This window comes from Malania oleifera, chromosome 6 (assembly GCF_029873635.1).
Source record: "Malania oleifera isolate guangnan ecotype guangnan chromosome 6, ASM2987363v1, whole genome shotgun sequence".
In the NCBI taxonomy this organism is placed as follows: Eukaryota; Viridiplantae; Streptophyta; class Magnoliopsida; order Santalales; family Ximeniaceae; genus Malania; species Malania oleifera.
This window is the reverse complement of record NC_080422.1, coordinates 67,289,999-67,312,351: the sequence shown is the minus strand read 5'-3', so window position 1 is coordinate 67,312,351 and position 22,353 is coordinate 67,289,999. Positions and strand designations below refer to the sequence as shown.

General features: G+C 34.8%; 1 protein-coding gene across 3 annotated transcripts in view; it reads right to left on the bottom strand.

Annotated features, from left to right (window-relative positions):
- Nucleotides 1-8,810: 8,810 nt before the first annotated feature.
- The window catches only part of LOC131157037 (uncharacterized), a 63,434-nt gene continuing 49,891 nt past the window's right edge, over nt 8,811-22,353 (bottom strand). Inside the window, exons 13-16 of one of the 3 annotated variants that reach the window (XM_058110880.1) lie at nt 15,939-16,259; nt 9,484-9,570; nt 9,313-9,387; nt 8,811-9,142 (exon numbers count right to left, since the gene is read on the bottom strand). In XM_058110880.1, coding sequence (XP_057966863.1) covers nt 9,337-9,387; nt 9,484-9,570; nt 15,939-16,259 — 459 coding nt within the window. In that variant the 3' untranslated portion in view covers nt 8,811-9,142; nt 9,313-9,336. The remainder of the gene's footprint in view (nt 9,143-9,312; nt 9,388-9,483; nt 9,571-15,938; nt 16,260-22,353) is intronic. The other 2 variants (XM_058110882.1, XM_058110881.1) reach the window with 2 other exon arrangements.

Below are 22,353 nucleotides of genomic sequence, written 5' to 3'. Positions count from 1 at the left end.
TACTTGTTCCATCTTTATCCCATAAATTGTTGTTTGTAAGTCAGCTTACTGCAGACCTTGGGTGTGTTGTGCTTATTTATCCCAATTTTTGTCTTATTCAGGATATTCTCACCAAGGAGATAATTGGACGTGGTACTAAGAAGGAGAGATTATATTATGTGGAAGACATCAGTATCGGCTAGGCCAATCACATGAAACATCCGCATGCCAATAAAGAGACACTACTTTGGTTGTGGCATCGACGCTTAGGACACCCATTTGTTCCTTATTTGAAGCATGTTTTTCCTTATTTGTTTAAGCATTTACAGACTCCTGATTTGAAATGTGACACTTGAACTTTGGCTAAGAGCCATCGCACTACTTATCCTTTAAGCATGAATAAAAGTGACACTCCATTTACGTTAATTCACTCTGATGTATAGGGGCTCTCACCTGTTACTAATCTATCTGGCTTTCGTTGGTTTGTGATTTTTGTGGATGATTGTACTCGTATGACATGGCTTTACTTGATGAAACACAAATATGAGGTTCTTAGTGTGTTTGAAACACTCCAAGTTATGGTTGGTACTTAGTACGGTGCCACCATGAAGGTTCTCCGCTCTGATAATGGTGGTGAATATGTCAATAAGCACCTTAAAGCGTACTTTACTCAACATGGTTTAATTCATGAAACTTCATGCTCACAAACACCTCAACAAAATGGTGTTGCCGAGAGGAAGAATGGACATGCTCTTGAGACTGCCCGTGCTTTGCTTCTCGGTGCTCATATGCCCAAACGTTTTTGGACCGATGTCGTCCCAACTGTTGTCCATCTTCTTAACTGAATGCCCTCCAAGGTTTTATCCTTTAAGACGCCACTCCAATGTCTTTCTACTTATGTGTCACTACCTACTGCACTAATGCTTCCTCCTCGCGTCTTTGGGTGTGTTGTGTATGTGTATCTCCACAAGAACCAGCACACTAAACTTGATCTGTGTGCATGTCGGTGTTTGTTTTTGGGCTATTACATCCATCAAAAAGGGTACCGGTGCTATGATCCTACCACCCGTAGACTCTATGTTACTATGGATGTCCAATTCTTAAAGACTGATATGTTTTTTTCCTCTTCAGCACCTACTTCTCCTCTTCAGGGGGAGATACATAATGAAGAGTTGAATTGGTTCCAACATGAGGCGCCAAATGAGTTTGATCGGTTGGCGCCAAATGAGGGGCCACATGAACATGAGGGGCAGGATGGGCCGAATGATAACTTAGGCATTGTGAACTGTGAAGCTGAGATATATCCTCCTGCAGAGCATGCAACATCTGATACTGAACCTATATCCCCTCCCTCTGAAGTGCTAACCGAATCATCTCCTGAGAATACTCTTGAGGTACGTAATGTTATTACACCCTTACATACTGATGATATAGATGCTTCTATGGGTTATGTCTTACCTCATAGGTACAATCGTGGTAAGCCACCTAATAGATACTCTCCAGATATTGAGGAATGAAGGTCGAGGTATCCTATTGCTAACTATGTATCCACCAAGGAACTCTCTGAACCTCTTAAGAAATTTGCACAAGAACTCTCCATATGTCAAATTCCTACCAATGTTCATGAGGCATTGGCAGATCCAAGATGGACCCGAGCTATTGAGGAAGAAATGGAGGCACTACTAAAAAATGATACATGGACTCTTAGTCCATTACCTAAAGGAAAACAAACTGTGGGGGTGCAAATGGGTGTTCTCCATTAAACACAAAGCAGATGGATCTATTGAACGGTACAAAGCACGATTGGTAGCGAAGGGATATACGCAGACATATGGTGTCTATTATTAGAAGACTTTCTCACCTGTAGCCAAGCTAAATACAGTTAGGGTATTATTTTCTCTTGCTGCAAATCTTGATTGGCCTTTGCATCAATTTGATGTAAATAATGTTTTTCTCAACGGTGATCTCCAAGAAGAGGTTTATATGGATGTTCCTCCTGGTTGTACAACATCTTCAAAGAATGGAGTGGTGTGCAAATTGCAGCGAGCATTGTACGGATTGAAGCAATCACCACGAGAAAGGTTTGGAAGGTTTAGCTTGGCAATGAAGAAATATGGCTTCCAACAAAGTAACTCTAACCATACTTTGTTCTTAAAGCATCAGTTAGGCAAGGTAACTGCTTTGATAGTCTATGTAGATGACATTATTATTACAGGAGATCATGAAGACGAAATCTCTCTGCTTTAAAAACAATTAGCAACTGAATTTGAGATGAAAAATCTGGGAGGAATGTTGGAGTGTAGGCCTGTAGACACCCCCATGGTTCAAAATCACAAGCTTGGAGAATACCCAGACCAAGTACCAACAGATAAGGGAAGATACCAAAGGGTAGTTGGTAAACTCATTTATCTCTCCCATACTCGCCCAGATATTGCCTATGTTGTAAGTGTCGTAAGTCAATTTATGCATAATCCAAGTAAGAGTCATATGGAAGCAATGATTCGAATACTTTGATACTTGAAGTCATCCCCGGGCAAGGGACTTATGTTCTCAAAACATAACAGTCAGCAAACGCTTTATGGGTATATAGATGCGGATTGGGCAGGTAATATCACTAACAGAAAGTCCACATCAGGATATTTTACATTTGTTGGAGGAAATCTTGTAACCTGGAGAAGCAAGAAACAAAAAGTTGTAGCCTTGTCAAGTGCTGAAGCTGAGTTTAGGGGAATGGCTAAAGGTCTTTGTGAACTCTTTTGGCTAAGAAAGCTACTCACTGAAATCGGGTTTGCCCCCACTTCCGAGAAGGATCTCTTGTGTGACAATAAAGCTGCAATTGCCACTTCCTATTCAACATTATCATACTAAACATGTGGAGGTAGATCGACACTTCATCAAAGAGAATCTTGAAGCAAAAACAATTAGGTTTTCGTTTGTGAAATCCGAAGATCAATTGGCAGACATCCTTACAAAAGTTGTATCTAGCAAGGACTTCTACAACTCACTTGACAAGTTGGGCATGCGAGACCTCTATGCATCAACTTGAGGGGGAGTGTTGGCGTGAGCTGTCATTGTAAACAACCAAGAGAGATTTGAGGCATTTGAAATTTGTAACATCCCATAAATCAGGGTGGTTAGCTTGAGTCTAGGAGATGAAAAACTTTATAGCAAAGTTAAGTTTTTTATATATAAGAAAGGACATACGGCTGGAAAAAAAAAAAAAAAAAAAAAAAAGGAGTAGAATACAAAAGACAAATTTTTTACAGAAATTATCCTCACAAGGATTGATTTACAATTGGAAGCTCAATCAACACAACTCTCAAAGAATATACAAATGATGACACAAGAGTTTTTTGTGTTTCTCTCAAGATAAGTAAGTTTTAAGCACAAAAATGATTTAAAAGAGAAGAGAGATTTTGGGCACTTGGAAATTAAATATATACATGTTCTCTGATGTTCCTTGGGTTTTAGATGGCATATTTGTAAAGTTTATAGTCAAACAAACCGTTTTTTTGCCCATTAGAGTTAATTTGTTATTCAAACCAATCTACTAGTGTCATAGACCAATTGACTAGGCACTAGCCATTAAAGAGAAAGACTAACCATTGGAGTCTTTGAAAAACAGAACCAATTGACCTCTTTCTTGGTCCATTTGATCGCTTAAGCTTTTTGCCTAGATTTGTCGACTGCCACTAGGGGTGGTCAATCACTAAGGAATTTTGCCTAGATTGGTCGATCGCCCTTTTTGGCCAATTGACTGTCTTGACAAGGTAGCTTGAAATAGTCTTACAATTTTGTTTGTTTTTCCATGTTTAAGTGTTTTCGTACCATTACCTTTATATTTTTTGAGATATACAAGATAAAATACATTACGATTTGAGAGAAATGAATACAAATAAATCAAATAAATTCTTCAAATCTTCTCTCAAATCTTTAACTTTAATGATTTGATATCATGTTAAAAAACAACTTAAATACAGAGTCATTAGTCCAAAATAGTTTGTTATCATCAAAACTAAGTTAAAGAAACATTAAGGGTAACAATCCCTCCCTTTTTGAAAATGATAAACTATTTTAAAAAATATAGGAATAAACTTGCAAAGTAAAATGAGATATTCTATGAAACACAAACTAAATTATACTTTCAATTGGCAAATACAAACAAGCTCCTACTTTTTATTCTTCTCTCACTTTAACATCATCAAAACCAATTAGTGAGGGGTGGAGATATTAATTATAAGGATTTTTCAAATTGCTCCCCTTTTTATTTGAAAAAAATTATTTTTAGGGAAGGTCAAATATGTCCTCAACAAAATTATGACAATGATCCAAGTATTCAAAATAACTTAAAAATTTTGTATCATCAAAATTATGACAAAAAAAAAAAAAATGGCACCAAGTATTGCACGGTCATAAGTCATTTAAAAAAAAATGATACCAACGGTTGCTAATTATGAGTCATTTAAAAAAAATAAAAATAAAAATGATACCAATTAGCCCGCGGGGCCTTGTCATTACCAAAAAGAAAAGGGTGGAGATATGAATTTTGCAAAAATAGATTCTCAATTAAATTTCAATGAAACACAAATTTCAAGTTTTAAACCCAAAGAAGAATCAAATATGTTTAATATTTTCAAGTCAACCAAGATTTTCAATAATTCAACAAGGACAATAACTATTAAGAGTTTCAATTTTCACAATAGTCATATCATTTAAGATTTTTAAAAATTGATTCATATCATTTTAAAAATTACTCACAATCATGCTCATGCTTCAAAAATATTTTCACTTACACATGTCCCCTTATCAATATCAAAAGGGATTTGAGGAGGAAATATATGTCAAAAATCAAATCTATAAATCCACTCACTAAATATTTCAATATGCTCAATTTCACAATAAATTCAATATGCTTAATTTTTCTCAACCACAAGATATTCAGTCAAGCTTAATTTTTGCATTATCTTCCACAACATGTGCTACAATGGCCGGGACAAAGGGTCGCGATCCCGCAAGAGTGAGCTTAACTCCAAAAATCCGTCCTCAGTTCGGATTGCTGACTGCAATTCTGCCTAGATCACTGTTCACTCTATGAGTCTAATCCTGTTTTGATAATGACAAATCACTTAGTATCTTACCTGTGCATTGAGATTTTGAATAGGATTATTACTTAGCACGCACGGATGGTAAAGATGCTAAGGAACCATGAGGAACTTGAAGTGCATACGACTTGGCTTAGTTCTTGGAAATAAAAGAGCAAAAGGATGAGGACAATTCAGCTTTTCAATTTTAATTTACATGTCCCATAAGATATGATAGGAAGCTCAAAATGACCAACAAATGGACCCTAGGATGCATGTTTTTCATGAAATATTCATATGTACTTGTATTAGGTTGCATATGCATTTTAGAAGGTTAATAGGGCTGAATAATAGGGCACTCGTCGACTAGTCACTTAGTCTCATTGACGAGTGAGTGAAGTACACTCATCGACTAGTTCTTGGTATCATCGATGAGAAAATACCAAGACTCTAATTTTCTTAAACAGGCCACTCGTTGACTAATCCCCTGGTCTCGTCAACAAGTGAGTGAAGGACACTCATCGACTAGTTCTCCACTCGTCGATGAGTCTGTCAGGCAGAACTGACGCTCCAGTGCTCAACAGTCATATTTTTATTTAATATAATATCTTTTAATGATCCAACGGGTAAAAAACGACTATATGCCGAAAGTGCCTATAAATACTAACCCTAAAATTATTTTACAAGTCCCTTGCCTACATTCTCTGACACTCAAATCATTGTTGGCCATTCTTCTCTTCTTTCTTCAAGATCCAAGAGCATCCACTCACATTATCTTGCAAAGCTATATTGATCTTGAGGTTGGTAAACAAATTTTTGTTTTAGGCATTCAAATCTTATTTTTATACTCTCCTAATTATTTTATTTGAAATATTTATTGGGAGCAAGAACCTTAGTTTTTCATATATTCATAGTTTGAAAAATATTTTGGGAAAAAGTTTATACTAGGGCTTGAATCTTTGAAGTGTTCACTTTCATATTTTTATTCAAAGATTTCATATTCTCTTATCTTTGCAAAACCTATTTGAAAGCAAACCATAGAATCTCTAACACACATATTTTTAATAAATAATTTTTGGAGAAATATTGAATAGGGTTTAGATCTTTGAAGCAACTTATTATATATATTTTCATACAAAGATCATATATTTTTATTGCAAACACCTCATTGAGAAAAAACACATTATTTCTTGAGCTTCAAGTTATATCTTGTAAGTGTGTTTAGGATTTCATTGTACTCATTAGCTTATTGAGAAGCATCTGAGCGTATTCAAAATTATTTGTCATCACTCGTATTGACGGTTCAGGTTGTGAACCAAGAGGAGAAAGTTACACCTTTTGTAAGCAGCAGATTGTAAGGAGGTAGTTATGTCTCTTGTAAGCAACAGATTGTAATGGGAAGTTTCGTCCCAGGTTAAGGAGCGGTATAATGGAATCCTTGGATAGTTTGCCCAAGTCAAGGACGTAGGCCGCGTTGGCCGAACCTCATAAAATTTGGAGTTTGCATCTCTCTTTTCCCTTATCTCATTTTATTTCCGCTTGCGTTTGATTATTTATTTCACATTTGCCTATTATGTATTAAATATCTCTTGCACCTGTGATTGATTGATTAGTTGTGGAATACATAGCTTTAATCTATTAGGTCGTGTGTAATATTGAAATTTGTGTATCTCCAAACTTGTGTTTGTATGGTTGTACTATTTTAAAATTGTGACTTAAAGTCTTATAATTTTTAAAATACCCAATTCACCCTCCCTATTGGGATTACACCTAAATTCACAATCGGTTGAGCGTCCTTTTTGGCTAATAGACCGCCCTAAAAGGGCAGTCTAAAAGAATCTTAAAATTTTGTTTGTTTTTTTATGTTTAAGTATCTTAGTGTTATGATATTTATATTATTAGAGATATACAAGATCTTCTGGCTAGTGAATCACCTAGCAAGGCAACTCATAACAGTCTCACAAATTTTATTTTATTTTTTATTTTTATGTCACGGAGCTTTAGTGTCATGACATTTATATTTTTAGAGATATACAAGATAAAACACGTTACACATTGAGACAAATGAATACAAATGAATCAAATAAAGTCTTCAAATCTTTAGCTCTAATGCTTGAAATCCTATCTTAAAATGACAAAAATATGAAGTCATTAATTCAAAACAATTTGTTAGGTTAAGCAAACCTCAAAGCTAACACCTATGATATTTGAAGCCTCAAGAGAGGTTAGTTTCTTACCAAACGTAACGAAAGGAGTGCTTTTTGCTTAATTTTAAATATTGGCAAAACAAAAAGTGCCCTTTGTGTCTAATTTTAGATATTCATTTTATAGCTTTTAATTCCAGTTTACTCTCATTATTCCCTTGTAAAATGAGAAACGACAAAAGAAAGAATTACCTATTTCCTTTTATTTGTGGGACTGGGAATAGTTCAGATAATTATTTCATTTTTAAGTTGTTTTGCTATGCTCAGAAATATAAAATGTTCAGAAATCTTAATCAACATTTAAAATGCCTTAAAAAGTAAATACTTATTATGAAAGTACATAAATATTTGTGCCAATAAATAGTGTTTTGTTACATTTAAATATATACTTATTTCAAATAAAAATTTTCATTCTCTTTTTTTTTTGGTGCTTTTTTTTAATATATATATATATATTATTAAAAAATATTTATCTAAAAAGTACTTATAATAAATAATTTGAGATTATTTTTACTAAATACACTTTAAAAAATAATACTAATTTTCTATAAATGGTATCAAACAATTCTTTACAGAGGAGGTAGGTCTTTTATAAAGTACCTTCCACTACGTGCTATTTTATTATTTAGTTCTTTTCTGCAACTAAATGCATTTCATTAGCCTCCGTCTCTTAATTTCTACAACTCTCTCTCCTAAATTTCCATAATTCTCTCTGAATTTGTGTTAATTTCTCACCTCCTAGCTAACATATCATCTTATTTCTACTAATCTTGCTCTACATAAATTCCATTTTGTGCACGTTTTCACTTAAGATTATGTTCGGAACCTCTAGTTTAAAGTCTTAGATTTATTTGAGATTGTAAGAAGTTCAATATAATTTTACACTATTTAAATCGAAAAAAAAAAATCAAATCCAAATTTCAAAACCCCAACTCCGCAAACATGCAGTAAGATTCTCAATTTGCACTAATAAAAACAATATTTACCACATTTGGAAACTTAAAATTCAAAATTTGAATTCGAATGTGTAAATTTCAACAAACTGTAATGTACAATTATATTAAATTTTGTTCAAAACTACGCATTCAAATTCGTAATTTAAAATTCATCCTCCTAAACGCAACGATATTAGTTTAAAAACCATACTAAAATGATTTTCTTTTCAAGATTACTCCCACCCTCTCAAATTACATCAAATTCTCATGCGATTTCAAATTCATGGAGCACGCATCCTTTAAAGACAAAACTCTCAACATCATTACAAGAATCCACACACTATCATATACATCACAGTAAAAGAATCTACATATCATTATATACGACACAAGAATTTACATAATATTATTATGATTAAAGATTTAAGAATTTTTGGTAATCCTGTTGAAATAATAATTGAATAGTTATTTTTTGTTGAACACTGCAATCTTTATTCTCAAAACTCCTGATAAGTGGAGCAAATAAAAGTTGTGATGAGTCTCTAATCTTAGTTCCTGGGAAAGTGATTCCAAGAATACATCGGGTGGCACGATGGGAAAAATGAGAACGAGAACAAAACAAAGATCAAAGCTTTTACTTACCTCATTAAACAAAGAAAAAATTTCATTCCTAATTGAATATGGACTTCAACTACATTTGATTCACAAAATAGAATCAGCACATGGAATAGAATAGAATTGAGATAAAAAATGAAAGTACATGAACACGGGTTCATCTTTGCCAGAATTGCAGATCTGATTTACTCAAAGGATGTACTCGGTTCATCTTACAGAGTCCATGTCCACCAAAACATTGAACACGGGTATACTATAGTTCATTGATTGCTTGCTTACCCGTCCCAAAATGTTTTATCTATCGAGTCTTGAACAAGCTTGATGGAACCTGAACAATAAGGATTCAAGTGAAAAAAAGGAGATAATACATGAGATAAAAATAGAGTTAGAACTTTAATGACAGTACTAGATCTTCGCATGAAAGAATTCCAGGAGAATGAAGGTAGCATCTTTAAAATAATAGCATCACAGAATCGACCAGTGCTTCCCCCTTCATACCATCAAAGGAATGACACAGAGCTTTCATGGTTTGCCCCACACCCAAAATGAATCTGGATTTTTGCCCACATGATACTACAGATTGGCATAAACTTGCATAAAAACATTTAGGTTGACCAAATACTAGGGGAATAAAATAGAGAGAACTCTATCTACAAGTATGATCTTTACATGAAAGAATTCTTTGAGGAGAGGTAACGCCAGAAGCATCTTGAACATATTAATATCACAGAAACAGCCTAGGTTTGGCGCTTCGTACTGCCAAAGAAATGATACATAGCTATTATAAGTATGTCTATCCAAAACGAATCAGGGTTGTACACATGATGCCGAGGTCAGAGAGAACCAAAAATAAAGGTTGAATGAATACAAATGCAGTCAGATTAGCTACAGCCAATAAGACACAAACAGGCCACATATTTCAAAAGGAAATGGATACAAATAAGGAGGGTACTTCTGATTTTATTAGCATATTCCCTCTCATTTCATTTTTATTTAAAAAAGAGCCAAAAAAAAACATCATTAAAAACAGTAAGTTGTGTTTTTACAGGCATTTGAAAGATAACAATCATAAAAACACACCAGAAGTACCATCAACAGATATCATTCAATGCTTGAAATATCAATCCCATTGCTTCAAACACTTTGCAGCACTAACCGGATTTGGGAGGATGGATTTCGGACTTTAGATTTGGATTTGGACAAATTTCAATACATCTTATCCAAATCCAATACAAATCCAAATTGAAGGCCTCTCCAAGCATAAGGTTAAATCAGTTTTTATCCACATTATTCCCATGTGCCTCCTACAGTTGTAGGACAGAACTCCAAAAACTTACAAAAGCCTTTGGCTGAAATGCATTCCCTGAATCTTTATGCAAGTGACAATGATGCAAGTATGCAACATGGGAAGTCCAAACTTTAAATCCTCACTGTCAATGTCATTTCCTTCATATCCTTCTCGAGACAGTCATTGAGGCCTTGGTTCTGCCCAATGCCCAATTTCAGAAAACCAAGATTCAACCCTCCCAACATAACACAGGCTCTGCACCATTTCTGGCTAGCAATAGACCACAGCATTCACAGAAACCCTGCTCTGGCCCCCTTTTTTTTTTACAGCTTCTCACTCAATATGATTGCAAGTTTGCTCTTCCTGCCATCAACAACTAAAATTTCGATTTTGGCAGAATTTTCAGAGGTCTCAATTTACAGAAATATCGATTTCAATAAAAATTTTGATTTAAAAAAACGTCAGAAATTTATAATAAATTATGGAAATTGTCAATGAACATTGGCAATAGAATTGGAGATTTTGAATAATTTAGAAAACAAAAATTGAGAAATACAAATTTTGCTTATTTTTTACAGTTTTTGTTTTAAGTTCTGAAATTTCAGCTAAAATTTAGGCCAAAATTACCAAAATATCAGGAATTTCAGTTCCGAAATTTCCACCGGAATATCGCAAAAAAAAGATATTGGAGCCCGATTTCTTGTCAAACTATCTCGAAATCTGAAATCTGCCAAAGTTTCGGTGAAATTACTAAATTTTAAGACCATTCTGTGATTCTTTTCCAAATCCCTAGTGAATTCATAAGCAAAAGCTTGGCATGAAACTGTATTAAATGGAGCAACAAGCCACTTGAAATATCTAACAGTATCCCCATAGGTGTCCTGAGAAGGCTTGAATCTATCTTCACCAGTAGTTATAGACGGGCATCTATTCAACTAGCAATGCCACCTCATAATATGTTAGAGAAGTTTCAGCAATATCATCCACATTATAACAAGTAGCAAGCATATCCACATTCATATTGCAGTGCCACCATCAAGCACCTGACAACGGAAGACTCAAAATCTGGAGCTTTTGTTTCAGCCAATTGACTATTTTGTCCATTGTTCATCCGTATAAATCCTTGTACAAAACAACCATCAGTGTCAGCCACTCAGCCCATGGTTTTAAATTGCAGTAGTGGATAGCGTAACATAATGGTGACAGGTAATAGCAAACGGGAGTAGCTGATGATGCATAATGGGAAGCGGGTGTAACGGCTCTGAATTTTTTTCAAGCATGCACAACCTTCTGCATATTAGCGTACTTGCATGTTTTAAATTTTTAACCTTTCTTAGAAAGAGTTTGTGTAATTTAGATCCTTTAGTTCAACTAAGTTATTTGGTAAGGGCAACAAGTTTACATTTGTTTTAAACCACCATTGATAAAAAAAATTACATGTGTGCGTATTTATACTTCTCATTGTTCTTATTTGTGATAAATTCTCATGTGTGTTAAATTAATTAATAAAACAAAATACATTATACACTCAATTAATCTATTAGACATATAATGCATACGAATAATACAAATATAAAATAACTAGAAAAGAAAGAAGGTTGAAGTTGAAAAAAATAGAACATAAATATCAGATTACTAATATTATCAAAATAAAATATTTTCCTAACAAGTTAGTATTTTCAAATTGTTACTTAATGCATCTCTTGTGAGTATTTAAAAAAATAGTAAATTTTGTATCATTGTCATCCTTATTATAATCTTTTCCCCCACGCCACATGGTATATTGAGAATGATTTATGAAAGAGAGGGAAAAAGTGAAATAAAAAATAAAATAATTTTTTTGGTATAACAGTCCTGTTGCGGTTACGTAACGGCCGTAGCGGCCTTTATGTAATGGTCGCGGTTTGTAACGGCCACTACAGACGTGATTTTTATTCCCAGCTATTTCACGGTGTGTAACGGTATTGGTAACCCAAAAAACTGTTACATAACGGCGTTATGTAACCGTCGCGGCCGTTATTTAAAACCATGACTCAGCCTACACTGAATTTCATTATTTTGACAGCTTCTAGCAATTCATTCCTATACCTTCTAATTCCTTCGTCAACTGACAATAGGAAGAGATCTAGACCATAATTGTGTGGACAATCCAATTATGGGAGTAAAAGGACTGCACTATTTTCCATGAAATACTTCACAAGCTCTCTGTTCACCAAGCTTGAATAGTTGGTTTCCCACAATAGCCCTGTATCTCCAAGACTGCAAGGAAAACATTACAACAAATCTGCTCTGTGGTTTTAGGTTTCATAACAGCAGCTATTCTCTGGTTGCAGACGGAGAACTTACAAGCAGCAGAGTTCTTGAGCTTAACCTCAGCTACTTTGCTCTCCATTAATTGATGCATTCAAACTCATGGGTTACCCCCAAATGATGCCTTGGTTAGTTTGAGCCTCGTATTGAATTTGGAATGTATTTCTTGCTTAAAATTACTTGATTTAAGAAGCTTCTCAAGAGATTTTCTAGATTGATAACAATTCTTAGCTGTATCTCAAAAATTGTTTTGAGATTATTCTTTTAGGAATTCTGAAAAACAAAAAATTAAAATTAAAATTAAAATTAAAAATTAAGAAGATCCCACAGACCACAGTAGCCTTCTTGTACTCTTCCTCTTTTTTACACTTTCTTTTACCTTATTTTCCTTCTGTAGTCTTCTTCATCTATTATTTTTATCATAATCAATTCTCCCACACCTCTTCATGGTGGTACTTAAAGCCTTCTCCAACTTACTTGAATGTTCTTTAACCCAGAGGCGTTCACACTATAAGGTAAGTTCCATCTAGATGCACCTTTTTAATACACAATCGCAAGATACATCCATTCTCATTCACTTTCCCAATCTTTACTCTTTTAGCTTTATTCTTTCTCATCTAGTCCTTCATATCGTAAGGTCTTCGGTGAATATCCTGTCTGCTATTAGTGCTGATTTGGAGCTCTCTATGGCTTTCGAGTAGTTTCGATTAAGAACTTTAACCCTATTTCATGACATCCATTAAAATTTAATTTCCAATCTTAAAATGGCTGTTATCCTTAATTTCATTATAATTTTTTTGCCCACTTCAAGACATACATAATTTGTTTTTTGTTTAAATCAGTTTCTACAGACAGCCACTAACTTTACCTTGACCATATGGACATATTATTCCTACAAAGCAACCAGAAGAATATACCCACAGAGACACAAGAAAAATGTTTCTTTCCAAAAGCAAATGAGAATGCAAAGAACTGGTTGGTTTAACTAATGGAATTCCCCTCAAAGGATGCTATAATCGTTACAATTTCCACCTCCTCACGTTCCTTCATGGATTATTTTGTCTTGAATGTTAATTCTGGAATCTTTTAGACCATCAAATGCTGCTAATACAGCTGGTTGCAGCTCTGGTTTTGACAAGACTAAGAATCTCCACAAACTTCTCCTTTTCTTCAACAATGAACTCTTTGGGGTCAACTGTGTTGTAAGCTTCAAAAATATCGCATTGATCGCTGAGCTCAGTATCTGTCAGAGTAGTTCGCTCAGTTGCAACTACAGCCTCTTTTATCCACATATCTAAACAAGCCATTGCTTCCGTTAGTTCACTGTTAATGTCCGCAATTACCTTCTCATAATATTGTAAATCAAGATTTCTCCTTTCAACAAGGACATGGATATCTCTCTAGATCTTCAATTCAAGCACATCTTGCTAAATTGGCTCAAATCGGTCCTTGATCACTGTGATGATTGTCAAGGATTGGATATGGCTGATGAAAGTATGGATGCAAGAGCTATGGTGGGATGATGACAACAACATTGAGGATCAAATTGAGGCTCTTTAGGTTAGGATTTGGGAAGTTCTCACATTCAACAGTGCACAGACACTGAAGATGGAAGAGCCACGAATGAGCAATGTTGGAGATGAGCAGCAGGCAGCTTGAGGAACTGCAACTATTGCTGGAGAGGCTTTGACAATGATGGTGCTCTAGTTGTGGCTCACGATTGAAGGAAAAAGAGATTCTGAGATTGATTCAGGAGTTGATCAACAAGGAAGATCAGCTGGTTGGGTGCTGTTGGTGGTGGCTGCAGGTGAGATCAGAATGGGCTTTGGTTTTCAGCTGTGGCGGGTAAGACTTGACTTCTGGATGTGTGATGTATCATGGCAGGGTTGGCAGGACCAACTGGCACAAGAGAAGAATGCAGGAAACTAAAATAAAAGAATAGAAAATTAAAGAGGGTAAAAATAAATAAAATAAACTCAATTAGAGCTGAATGCTCAATATTCCAAAGTGTTCCTCATGGTTACACATCAAGCCTTTATATAGGTTCTCAAATAAGTAAACAATCTATCGAAATTAATATAAAACCTAAATAATGAAACATAATATCAAATCCCTAAAAATTAGAATAATACATAATTTTAAAACACTAAACTCACAAAAACCTTAGATAATCACAAACAATAATTAATCTACTAGATTATAAGCTTATAAAATCCTACTATAGAAATGCTGCAAAAGAGGAAAAATCATAAAAATGATGAACTACAAGATTGCTCAAAAAACCTAAAAATGCTAAACATTTCTATCAGAGGCCTTGAAGCTCATATTGCATCATTTTCCCAACAACGGATTACCAAGACCCAACTCCATCCATCCTAAGAACATCAAACCACATCCAGATTCACTACATAACCTCTCTTCTCACCAACACCTGTCGAAGGATCTCCAATATCACAGCTATCCTAGCAGGAATCTTGAATAAAGATGAGCAATAAATCAGAATAGAAAACAGAGAAGCTTGGATTAAAGTAATATGCCAATAAAAGAAAAAAGAGCTGCTTTCCAACTAGCTATCCATATTTCTTAGCCCACACCAAATCCCAAAAACAGGCCTACCGAGGATTACAACCTAAATGAACACCTAGGTAAGTCATCTCCACTAAGGAAGCAAACCAGTAACAGCATCTGAGCTCAAATTAGTAGCACCAAAGCCACTCTTAGCCAAATTAACCTTCAAACATGCGAAAAAAATCTGTAAAAGGGTAGGAACATTACAAAAAGACAACTTATCATCGGAAAATGAAAATGGTATCATCAGCAACTTGCAAATGAGAAAATGAAAACAGCATCCCTATCCACTGAGAGCCCCTTCTTTGATTATGATAACATGCTTAAGGATAGGTCCCAACTTTCAGTGCAATTGGAAAGCTTTTCTGGGATGATTTTATTCCTTTATTTTTATTTTAAAATTTCAATTTTCTTGTTCTGTTATCCAGGAGGATGACTGATCCTCATTTCTCTCCTCTTCAATAAATTTATTTTCTTAAAAATAGATAATAGTTCCCAACTTACTTCACAAGAAATCCTCCAGAGTACTTTAATAACCCTAGAGGTTCATCAAAAAACTCTTTTGTGCAATGATGTAAGGAACTATTAGCATTCTTGACTTACCCCATTAATAAATACATTCTGGGCACATATGGCTACCTTATTGCAAGTGCAATGACACCCAAGAAAAAAAAATGTCCGGTTCGAATTTTTTATGATGAACTTTCAACCTTGTTGTACTTTGAAGACAAAAATACATAGTTTTCTGGAATGGTTCCCCCTATTACTATTTTTTATTATTGGATAAGATTCCCACTATTACTTACTACCAATTACTTAGTTTTCTAGAATGATTTCTCTACCATAACTTAATTCCAGTGGCAGCAAAAATGATGAAGCACAAGCAATAAATGTACATTAAAAATTCATGAAAATAAATAAATAAAGGAAAATATTTTAAACGGAGAGTCTGACCAACCTTTACATGATGTGGCATAATCTTGATGTCAAAAGGTACATGGAGCCATGCTTCAGGTGGATAGAGCAAAAAATTCTCTGGTTTACTGGTATACACATCAGCATACTGATGTATATGATAGGAAAAAGAAGATTCTTGACCTGTGTCGGTTAGAAAAGTGGCTCCAAAAGATCTATTAAACATTCTCCTCATTGCACAGCGTGCTTTCTGTCTCTCCACATTCAGGTCATCTAGAAGTGACTCGAATGTAGCACTTCTTGGCATATGAGCTGTGGTTGCATGCAATTTACCAAGCAGTTCTTGCACGATATGAAACTTTGCCTGCCTCCAAGCAAAAATCAAGAACTATTAGAAACCTTTATTTACTTTAACATAATTCTAGAAATAGGTATAAGAGCACTTGTCAGCCAAAAGAATTGGCATTTTTCTAGGATATGAAATACACTATTTAAGTGAATGATGCAGGCCTACTCAGGCAATCAACAAGTCAAGAATTTTTGAAATCCTTCAAAAAAAAAAAACGAAGGGAATAACAAGAAAACAATTGAGCAGCGGTGATGAGTTGGAGCTAGTTCCAACTGCAGGTTGAAATCTATCCGATCAAAGGCCAGTGAGAGACTATCAGTCTCCAGATGTCTGAAATTGCTGATTGCTGAAGCATCATGGTCCAAAGACAGTATTGCAGAGAGGGAGACAAGGAATATACCTGATAAATCAGAATTTGGGTACAAACCCATCCTTGATACTTTATCACAGTTTCAAACCATATTTAAGTTCATAAACCCTTTGTTACATGTTTGTCTCCTACAAGAAGCATAGCAGGTCTTGGTTTTTTATTCATAAACACCCCCCCCCCCCTACAAAAACACCCAAAAAAAAAGTGGACACCTGCAGAGTCAGCCGATTCTGTTCAATATTTTTTAAGATGACAAGAGAGATTTATTAAGAGGAAAGAAATACATACTATAGGAGAACAAGAAGTCATTCATATATTAAAACAAAAATAGAATAAAATAAAATAAAACATAAAATTCTATCATAGCTAATTCAAAAAGCCTCTTCTCAAACCCTGCCGCAGCCCTGTCCATTTTCTAGCACAATTAGAAGTCTTCAATCCCCCACTTTTTATTTCCTGATTTTCATCATCCACAGAAGGCCCCTGAAACTCAATCACAGACTAAATATCACCTTCACAAGGTTTTTGTCCCACAGGCCACAGTTGCAGCCTGACCACTTAGTGTTTATGCCCATATTCTCTCGGGACGATGAAACCTGGTATGATGAAAGCATCAGCAAAACCTTTCCCCTCCTGGATCTAACTAAGCTCCACTGCCATTGAAAGGGCTCTTTTCACCATCTATAACTCCACCAACTCAACAGACTAGGCAATTTAAATATTAATCCCTTCCCCATTTTGAGTTTGTACATAGCTCGGGTACTTTCTTAAATATTTTCCATTGCCCTTGCAAGCCAACTCACCACACTGTTCTTGGCAACCCAACATTTTTCCCACGCTTTGCTCTTAAATTGGAGTAGAGCTCCAGTGCATGGACTGTAAAGAGTATAAGAATGGCCTTTAGTTGTTTTTATTCCAGGTTAGGCCTGGCAGTTGAAATTAATACCACAATGGGCCTCAATATTTTTGGACTGAGCACTGGCCTACTTTAAGGAGTTGACATTAGGCCTCATTTAATCCTTGGGGACCTGTGTGCTTCATATATATAATCTCAAATGCAGACTTCAAACAAAATCATCAACATTGCATAATAACTGGCCAATACCCAACCAACATAATAATAAAAGATCCAGGCCCACTCCAGCCCATCATCCCCAGCCGAAACAAGACATCTTTGCTTTCTGCCACTTCCCACCCACGCCCATTCCCCGAGGGAAATCCTAATTGCACTCTGCCCTACTTCACACAAAGACACCCTTTATTTGCCTTTCCAAGAACAATTCTCTCATTGCATCTCTGAATTAGGCCACAACCATACGCCCTTATTCCAATAGATTCCACCAATGATTGGAGTTCTTCCATAAAGTTTCTCCAGCCACCATGCCTAAAGCGTACAAGAATAAAAGCGGAAAATCTTTTCCAATCCCGATCAAATCCAAATTTGAGAAATATACTTCTTTAAGTGGGACTAATAGCCATAAAACTGTCCCAAATCTTGCTCTGAAATTATCTCATCAATCAACCAAAACCAGAGGATAAACCATCAAAAACCATTTTGCCACCAAGAAGGATATCCTTATACAATGGTTTCAAATCAAATTCCGTTGGAGTAGAAAGACAAAATCATCACTTTCTCTAGTCTCATATTGAAGGCAAATCTTTTGATCTAGATGGTTTGCCTAGGCATCTCTCTATCATAGCAAGAGACAGCTGCTAAAGAATGACAACAAGACAAAGAAAGGCTTGAGAGAGAGTGAGACAATGAGATCCACCCAAATAATCCAATTTACAATGTTTTTCTTTGTAATAATATTTTTCACTTTTGCGTCAAGCGCTAGTCAATATGCCTAGAATGTGGTTTGTATGGTGCTGCAATTTCACCTTGGACGTGAGTTTCTACTGTGAGCGATATGTCTTTGGTCTAATTTCTCTGTGCAATTCTCTGGAAATTAGACTTGCAAATCAAACTCATTTTGTTCACTACAAATATATGAGGCCTTTCTAGAAACTTGTCCAAAGATCAGAATTTTTTACATTTTAATGCATCATATTTAGTGTATTCCTTCACTAATGAAGTCGGAAAAAAATTCTAATAGCTTAGGAAATAAAAAATTTTCATAAAAATTCCAAAAAATGTGGTACATCTTCATTGGAAAACACTAAATCTTAAGAGATCCTTTATAGGTTTGGAAAAATGTATGGTCCATACATATTTATTGGTAAAAGGTTTGGAAAAATGTATGGCCCATACATATTTATTGGTAAAATGGAGCATTAAAGCATCATAAGTCTCAATTGAACATTTATTAATCTATATTGCAAAGAAAACTTATGTTGAAGTTAGAAACAATTCAACTTCCTCTCATCAATTTGTAAGTATCATTCAACATTCTTCAGTTATATATCTACATAAGACCCTAAAGCACCGCATTTTAGAGCAAATGTTGTCATGTGATCCTTTTTCAGTTCTATGGACAGGAACATTCTGCATTCTATTAAGATTGCTTTGAGTGGTATAATTATTTCGAAGTTATCTAGGATGAGATGAACTAGTATCAATCCTCAATGAATTAGATCCAGATTCTCCATAAATTTTTCAAGATTAATCAAGCCTTTAGGTGGCAAAGCAAGACAAGTAATGAGAGTATTCAACACTCAAACAATGTGTAGTCTGCATTACTTGTATCAATTATGCCTTCATCTCAAGATGGTGATATGATTCTACGTTGGTTTCTCCTACTAGCTGAAATACTTCCTTAACTGGAACAATTTAGTTTGCTTGAGATTTTGACTCCATGTCCATGTGACAAGACGGTCAAAGAGAATGTAAGTTCACTGTAATGACATGCTCTAAATCTAGGGGTATACTAGTTATTTCAGGCATAGTATGAACATGACCAAGAAAATTATTGCATTTTGTTACTTATGTTAGAAACAAGAAACAAAGAAGAAAGAGAAAAGAAGAGAACTTGATTAGCATAAGGAGGATGGAAAACAGAGTAGTCATACCACCTTTGGGAGAGCCAGCCTCTTATAATATTAAAATACTTATTTATGAGAACACCATTATGAAGAATGATTGACAAAGAAGCCCTTTACTATTAATAATTTACAGTTTACTCTCTTACTATCAAAACACTTCTACTTAACCTCTCAACTTCTTCCCCCTCCTTACCCCACTTCTTCCGCCAGCACATATATGTTTCCCATGTGTGAAAAATGTCTGCTCCCAAGATGACAACAACCAGGGCCTATTAAGTCTTTAACATTATTACACTTTGTGCAAAATGGAGATCTACTTCAATAAGCTTTGTTTTCTTAAGAAATACTCGATTACTAGAAATGAAGATGACAGCCAAAATTCAGTGGGATGATCATAAGAAACACCAAATGCCTAGGGATTTTCCACCATAGCAACTCAAATGTGGTTTGCGCCATAGATCTATATTCAACTTCTGTACTTGATCTGGAAATCACATTTTGTTTCTTGCTTTTCCACATAATTAGATTACCTCCCACAAACGCGAAATAAACTACAGCTGATCACTAGTTAAATTCATACTGGCCAGTCAACATCTAAATAACCGACAATCTCAAGATGTCCAAGTGATTTACAAACAAAATCCAAGCCCAGAGCACTCTTAAGCAGTGTTTTAAAAGGCAAAGGCATAGAGCGAGGTGTTCTACTCCAGATTAGGCATCATCTCACACCCCTGACTTTCAAAATCAGATATAGTCGTAGGTCGGGGATTGACGAAGCTAGCCAAAGAAAATGGATGGCCAAGAGAGGTTGTCAAGGAGCTGCTTGCTTGCAATCATCATTCTGTGTATATACCTAACCTAAAAGGAAAGCCATGCACCTTCTAAAAAGCAACTTGATGCGTTTGGGAGAAAAAAAAAAAAATCTTGAAGCGTATCTCAAGGTGCACATTGCGTATCTCTTGTAATTTTTTTTAATGAAACAAAAAGATTATTACAAGGGATTTTGAAATTATATGAAAAATTATACTTACAACAACATTTTATTTAATCATTCATGTCTAAATTATCTTTATTTGTATAATAAATAATATATAATTGATTTATAAATTTTATTTATATTAACCGAATACGTTTCATGCACATAGTATATTATAAATATGTTTAATACGCATTATACTACAAATATGTTTAATACACATTATGTTACAATTACAACTATTGCACCTCATACACAAAATAGATGTATTTAGTTGTAATATATTAAGTCCTAAAACTTAAATTATTGTATGTATTTAACCATTTCTAAAGTTTCATAAAAGATGAAATTAAAGGTGTATTCCCAAGAGGGGGGTGAATTGGGTAATTAAAATTTTATTAGCAGAAATTCATATTACCTTAACCCTTTTTAATTTGAACTAACACAACCACACAATCTCAATATCTAAACAGCGACAGTACTATACCAATCGGGAATCCTAGGTATGAATATGAAATCTGAAAATAGAATCCAATACTCAAACTTTAATCAATTCAATTTATCAATTCAGAATTTGATTTTCAACAATTGTCAATGATCTTTTCAACAGTAGTGCAACTTGGATTTTCTCTAACAACTTTATGCTTCAATAGAATGATCAATCCCAAACACTTTGCTTCAGCTATTTCAGCCCAGAATTCAGATATTATATCTCAACAGAATTTTTAATCCTTCTTCTTAAATCAATCTTTAAAACAACTACTTGATTCAATCACAATTCCAAATATTCAGCAAGTTCCCAATACTCAGCAAGTTTCCAATTTTCAGCAAGTTCTCAAATAATATCAAATCATGCACGCAGGTTGTATCTTGCAACAACTTAAAGAATAAGGGAAGAAGAGCTGAACACCGGATTTTTTACAATGTTCGGCCAGCAGCTCACGTCCTTGCCTCAAGCAACCTGCTTTGAGGATTTTCCTTTCCACTTCGTTACCAAGTGAAGTAAACCTCTCTCCGATCAAGGTGGAGCCACCTCTCTAACGAGAACAATCCTCACGCTAGGCAACAATTCAAAATCCCTGAACCGTCAATAACAAAGCAAACAAAGCAAGATTGTTTGTACAATAGAATACTCCTCCAAAGAGCAAATTAGTATACATTAGAATCAATATACTTCAAAGAGATCCATAAAGAAGATGAACCTCGAAAGTATATCACCAATAATCTGATTATAGAGTGTGGAATTCAGTAGGATGAATCAGATTTTCGCAAAGGTTTAGCAAGAACACACAGCAGCTGTTCAGAAGAGACTTTCAACAATATAACTCAATTTTTCAAATCGATTGTGTGTCATGAGTTACCCTAATGTGCGAGAATAATATGTTTATATAGTGCACAAGGGTTTCTAAACGTTTTCCCCAATTTTTCTCTGAATTTGGAAACCATTCATACAATTTTGGAAACAATATCAGCGCTGTTAACAGTTTAAAACATAGACATCAGTCGACTAGTCACGATAGGTAAGGCGCTTAAGCTCTTTAAAAATAGCGCATTCTGAAAGTCAGTACTGGATCAGTCGATTGGTCCCTGTTCTGTTTGCTTATTGACAAAGTCAGTAGCCTATAAATCGCCTGATGATATATCATCAGTCGCCTAACCATTAAGGAAAACTTAATTTAGGCTTTATGAAAATATTTTCCTCGTATAAAAATAGGTCTCTTAAGTCCATAATAATTCCTGAGAACTTCAATCATCAATATTGAAATTTGAAGTACTTAAAT